The 6,188-nt window shown below is 30.9% G+C and overlaps 1 protein-coding gene across 4 annotated transcripts; it reads left to right on the plus strand.

Moving 5' to 3' along the window:
- The first annotated feature begins 3,109 nt into the window (after positions 1–3,109).
- Positions 3,110–5,671, plus strand: LOC112098967 (protein FAR1-RELATED SEQUENCE 5-like). 4 transcript variants are annotated; one of them, XM_024185984.1, is made up of 3 exons: positions 3,110–3,296; positions 3,377–5,387; positions 5,478–5,671. In XM_024185984.1, exons 2-3 carry the CDS (start codon positions 4,656–4,658, stop codon positions 5,523–5,525), a joined length of 780 nt encoding a protein of 259 aa, XP_024041752.1. In that variant the 5' UTR covers positions 3,110–3,296; positions 3,377–4,655; the 3' UTR covers positions 5,526–5,671. The 4 variants fall into 3 exon arrangements, 2 of the variants coding, with proteins under 2 accessions (XP_024041752.1, XP_024041751.1); XR_002906006.1 differs by having other exon boundaries at positions 3,407–5,387; XM_024185983.1 differs by having other exon boundaries at positions 3,377–5,533.
- The last annotated feature ends 517 nt before the right edge of the window (positions 5,672–6,188 follow it).

Raw genomic sequence — 6,188 nt, forward strand, 5'->3', positions numbered from 1 at the left:
AGGTAATGTTTTATAATTTATGAAATTTCCTTGTTCAACCCATCCCAATACATTAGCCAACATGTTACAAATTAGCTTCACACTAATTAATCATCATAGATGACTTCATTCACTTACTAAGCCTATATTCACACTGATCACAGATGACTTCATTCATCAAACAAGTGTTTCATATCTGATTAGAGATTACAGCAATTACACAGAAACAAAGATCAATCAATTTGACTCTCTATGCACAAATTTATGGCATTACAAAAAGTGACTATCAATCAGCTTTTCATATGCTAATCTAGCTAGCAATAATAACCAATCTTGTAACTAACTTGCTGAGCTTTCGAAACTCGTAACCAAACTCCTTCTGACATTGCAGCCACATAACCAACTGTAAACTGAATTTTAACCTCCTTGGTCAACACCACATCACTCATGATAAAATCTTACTCAACCGGAAATTATTTCTTAAATATTCACATCATATATCTCTTGCAAGCTTAACGCAGAACGACAGAAAGCTCTGATAAAACCATTTAGAGTTAGAGGCAGACAATTGAGGAGATGAAGAGGGAAAAAAAGAAGGAATTAGTTTACCTCATTCTATTCCATTATTTCGGGGCAAGCAGATCATTTATGGTGAAAATGATGAGTGTTGTAGATCACATGCCATAGAAAATTCCAACGGGTGCTGCGCGAGATCGACGATGAAGATTAGCTAACGCAATTTGGAAATTAGGGTTTTGTATTTTCAATTTTTAATTTTTTAATATTTAACTTTTTTGGTCAATTTGAGCATTTTAAAATTTCAATGGGCAAAATGAGAAACCCCATTCCTGATTCCCAAGAGTAATATGGATCCCATATGTTGATGACTTATTCCCGTTCTCCCAACAAATTTTGTAAATAAAAAAAGTATTGATTCACATTCCAGTAATCTAATTTCTATTACTAATTAGTAAACATACCATAATCATATTTGATCTAATACTCCATTACATTCATACAGCTTATAAAACACCTTGATAGGTCTTTACCTCTTAAATTTTTTGAATAATCTTATCCTAATCCTTCGGATTCGGATTGAGTAAGAAATTTTGACCCAATCCAACCAAAATTTCATTTTTGAAGATTGAGAGGAATTGGCAACCAAACCACTAGCTAAACCACATGCAACTTCACTAATTTGCAAAAATCTATTATATATAACTACGAAATTGACTCTATATTATTTTTTGAACGGTTACCATTAAAATAAATTACGTCAAAACGAAGGTTTTTAAATCATTTCAACCTTATATCATTTCTGTCACCTTCGCGGGTAGGGTATACACCAATGGGCCTTCTCATTTCTCCGTTCTTGGGCTTTAAGCCCACACATCTACTGATATTTTACTTACCATGCCAAACCAAACCTCTTCACTCTCGCCTCGGAGACTGTAGTTTCTCAAAGCACTGTAAATAATAAAAAATTGAGGACACTTTCGTTTCTCAAGTAAATTCATCTTCAGTTCAGATTATGATAAATACCCAATTTCGTTTCTTAAGCATTATAAAAACATAAATAATTGGGGACACTTGTTCGAGCCCCTAAATAAACTCTTTCCTCTTTTCATAGAACGTAGAACATAATTAGATTTTTCTCTAATTATTAGTGACAATAAATTTTTTACCCATGCTCTCAAGAGACATTTAAACTCTGCGTATTTCAATCCCAATACACTATGGTCGCGTTTATTTTTTGGAGTGGAAGTGAGAAGTGTAGATTTCTCTCACTCCAGTGTTTATTTAACTAATTTGAGGAAGGATTTAGAATCCCACTCCGTAAACTCCACTCCTCCCACTTCTCCTATTTCTATTATTTTTCTTATTTAATTTAATATTTAATAAAATAAAATAAATAATATTATATTTATTTGAATAATTTTATTATATTTAACTAAATAATAATTTACATTGATTCTAAGTTAAAATTACTTAAAAATAATAATATTATATTAATAAAGAATTAATAAATATTACTATATGCTATCTTCATTTGAAAATATAATATTATTATATTTATTTTAAAAATAATAGTACTATATTTATTTAATATTAATAATTAATAATAATAAATCGTTTATTCTAAGAAAATATTAATTGTGTGCTAAATAATATTATATTATTATTTTATATAATAATATTTAAATTTAATATAATTATATTAAATAAAATAAAATAATGTTTCATTTTTTATTTACCCTTCTTTTTTACCCTCCTTTTATTAAATTTACTATAATTATATTTAATAAATATTTAAATAATATTATTATATTTAACTAAATAATAATTTGATTTGATTCTAAGTTTAAATTACTTAAATAATATTACTATATTTATTTTTAAATAATATTATTATATTTATTTTTAAATAATAGTAATATATTTATTTAATATTAATAATTAATACTAATAAATAGTTTATTCTAAAAAAAATATTAATTTCGTACTATGTTAATACTAAAAATATTTCATTTATATGGCCCTTATCAATAATTTTTAATTTATATAATTAAAATTAAAATTAATTAAAAATTGTGATGTACATAATTAAGAATATTAATAATTATTATAAATTTACAAATATAATAAAATAAATTTTTATTAATTAAATATATATTTTTATTAACTTTGTAATTAAAAAATATAATTCTTTAAATAAGGATAAAATTATAATTTAAAACTATTTACTCCCAATCTAAGATAAAGTAAACACATAAATTGAATTATAATTTTCATTCCATACTTCCATGCCAGTGTAAGTAAACAACCTATTCCCACTCCCACTCTACACTCTCAATCCTAAGATTCTCACTCCTTATAATTTCCACTTCAATCCAAAAAGTAAACACTATCTATATATTTTAGATGTAACAATGTTTAAAAAAAAAAGAAAAAAAAAAGGAAAGAAAAAAAACAATTGCAAAGAAAATGAGAGATCGCCTGGCTTCAGTACTTTTTCCCCCGTTGCTGCAAATTTTCTATGGGTATTATAGTCTTTTTATTTATCCTTTTGGTTAATATTCATCTGCAGGTTTTTCAGCAGTTATTTTCATAAAACCAACATGGTTATTTTTACAAACAAATTTACTCATCTCTCCGTCGAGACCTGTGCCTCCATTGCTTCTTTACTATTTGATACTTTCGTTTATCGTACCTTCTCCAGTAACAACCATAGCCGGCCGCCGCCACCGCCACATTGCTCCGGTCGCCTCCGTCTCCTCATTTATACTTCTCTGACGGTTACAAAGCGAGTCGTTACTGTAAGTTTCCACCAAGTGTTTAAATTATTTTTCAAATTTTGGTTTATAAAGTTTTTAATTATTGGGTTTCTAATATTTAGGTTGCTTCTGTTAATGGATCATTCAAATAGTGGGAAAGAAGCATTAGAAGGAATTGGAAATGATGGAGAGCTCAAAGTTGGAATGGAGGTAAAATCAGATGCTGAAGCTTATAATTTGTGCAATAATTATGCCTTTCGAAAGGGTTTTAGTCTTCGAAAAGGGCATGTTCGTAGAGATGCATCGGGTAATATTCGGCAACGGGATTTTGTATGTTCAAAAGAAGGGTTTCCAGTGGATGAAGACTTGTGTGATGCGAAAAGGTGTAATAGGTTAGAGACAAGGACTGGTTGTAAGGCTTTGATACGTTTTACTGTAAGTAATGGGGTGTGGATGATTTCGCATATTAACTTTGAGCACAATCATGAATTGGCTAAACCTGAAGAAAGACAATTTTTAAGATCATGTCGAAAAATATTTGAAGCTTCTGGGGGTGTTGATGTTGGTAGGAGACGGACGAAACCTGTTTCTTATTTAGGAAATGATTTCGGTGGTGATAGGAATGTTCAGTTTGCTAAGAAAGATATGGAGAATTATTTGCCAAGGGAGATGGGTAATATGATGGAACCAGGGGATGCGCAAAGTTTGCTGAACTATTTTAGACGTAAAAAGTGCGAGGATCCAAGCTTTTTCTATGCTGTCCAGGTGAACCAGTTGAATCAAGCGACAAATTTCTTTTGGAGAGATGGTAGATCGAAGTTAGATTATGATTGTTTCGGTGATGTGGTCTCATTTGACACAACATTTCGACTCAATAAGTATAATTTAATTTGTGCACCATTTGTGGGAGTGAATCATCATTGGAAGAACATGTTATTTGGTTGTGCTTTTTTGTTGGATGAGAGCACCCACTCCTATGTTTGGTTATTTGAGTCATTTTTGGAGTCAATGGGAAATACACAACCGAAAACCATTTTTACGATGAAAATGAAGCGATGTCGAAAGCAATTGAAACTGTATTTACGAAGACACGCCATCGATTGTCCACTGGGCACATTGTTAAGGATGCTAGAAGAAATCTTGCTAACCAATTTGCTAATCTTGAATTTATGAAATATTTAAACAAATGCTTTTACGAATGTCATGATGAAACTGAATTTCAAGTCTCGTGGGATGACATGATTAACAAATTCAGTCTTGGTGATCATTTGTGGCTTAAGAAATTATACTCACTTCGAGACAAGTGGTGTCTTGTTTTCAATTCAGATACTTTTTCAGCAAATATTGACTTTGTCCGAAGGAGTGACAGATACTGTTTTCCATCAAGTTTCTACAAAAAGGATGGATGTCATCAGTTTTGTGCAGCATTTTGAGGAAAAAACAAAGGAGATGCATTTAGATGAGTTGGAAGATGATCATTTTTGCAAACATGTTGTGCCTCGTCTCCAAGTATGGAATGGAATTTTAAATCATGCGGTTTATGTTTATACAAGCAAAATATTTAATTTCTTTGAAATGGAGTTATTGGGTTGTATGGGAGTGCGGATGAAAGAAGTTTGTAAAGATGGTGAAGTTTGTATATATGAAGCAATTGAAGAAGCCCAACAAAAAGTGTGCAAAATCAATTATAATTTGAGTACTCAGGATATTTCATGTTCTTGTAAATTATTTGAGAGAATGGGGATTTTGTGTCGCCATGCACCAAAGGCATTTGATTTCAATAATCTCACTCAGATACCAGTGCAGTACATATTGAAGAGATGGACCAAAGAGGCAAAGAAGGGAATTGTCGTGAGGGTGAGTAATGAAAGACATGGCTTATCAAGTAACACTGTTAAGTCTGTCCAATCATTGCGCCTTAGTGAGCTGATGCATATGGGAAGTAATGTTTACAGCATAGCATCTCTGAGTGATTCAGGAACTAAGATTGTTAAAGAGAAGCTAGCAGAAGCAATGGAGTTACTTGAGAAAGATGAAGAAATTGTGAATAGGCTGGCACATGCTAAGAAAGTGGATTCATCTCCATCTTTGAATGCAATTTCTGACATTTGGACCATGGCCTCCTTAAGTCAGGTCTGATTTTTGTTATAAGTTTTGAATTGATTATCCGGACTGGACAATTAGTTATAACTGTATTCTAATGTTAACGAAGTTGTGATGCAGGATTCAAACAATCATGGTATTGATCAATTTCAGAGTCAACAAAATTAATGGTTATGTATAAAGTTTTTTCTCTCAAAACAGACTGGCATTTCGTAGTTTAGTAGGATATAATTTGCACAGGAACATTCTGGAGATCCAGTAACCTTGACATATTGGAGATGGGGAATGGAAACTCATTTAAATGATTTTTTTTTTTTTTTGCCCTTTTCGCCTTCCTTTATTTAGAATTTTAGATTCTCTGCACAGCGAGGGTTGACTGCACAATGATATTACGACAATTTTATGTAAATAAACCTACAACTCCATATCTTGAAGTCTTTTCAAAAGCTTTTGACCCTTTGAAATTTTCAAGTGGTAATTTATTTTATATGAAAGTATTAGGTGAATTTAAAGGGCAGCTTATTAAGTTACTTGCCAAAGCTGTTCGTATATTTATGTTTTAAGAAGCACTATTCTTGACAATTTACCTCATTTTGCCTGCGACATTTGTAAGTTTTAGGCGGCTTGTAGGTGAAATCACAAATTGAAAACATAGTCCGAATTTGATTTGTTGGCTATCTGTCATGATATATGGTGTTGGAGATTTAGTCAATTAATTGTAAATATTTGGGTGTATCTTTTCCTTTATTATTTGATTTAGTCATAACAAGAAAGCATATATTAGGGAGATATTGTAGGATTAGTTTACATAATTTAGAGATTCTTTATTTA

Source organism: Citrus clementina, unplaced genomic scaffold (assembly GCF_000493195.1).
Source record: "Citrus clementina cultivar Clemenules unplaced genomic scaffold, Citrus_clementina_v1.0 scaffold_4, whole genome shotgun sequence".
NCBI lineage: Eukaryota > Viridiplantae > Streptophyta > Magnoliopsida > Sapindales > Rutaceae > Citrus > Citrus x clementina.

Excerpts from the sequence above, each read along its gene's own strand:
- LOC112098967 (XM_024185983.1), top strand. The coding sequence starts at position 3,390 with ATGGATCATTCAAATAGTGGGAAAGAAGCATTAGAAGGAATTGGAAAT.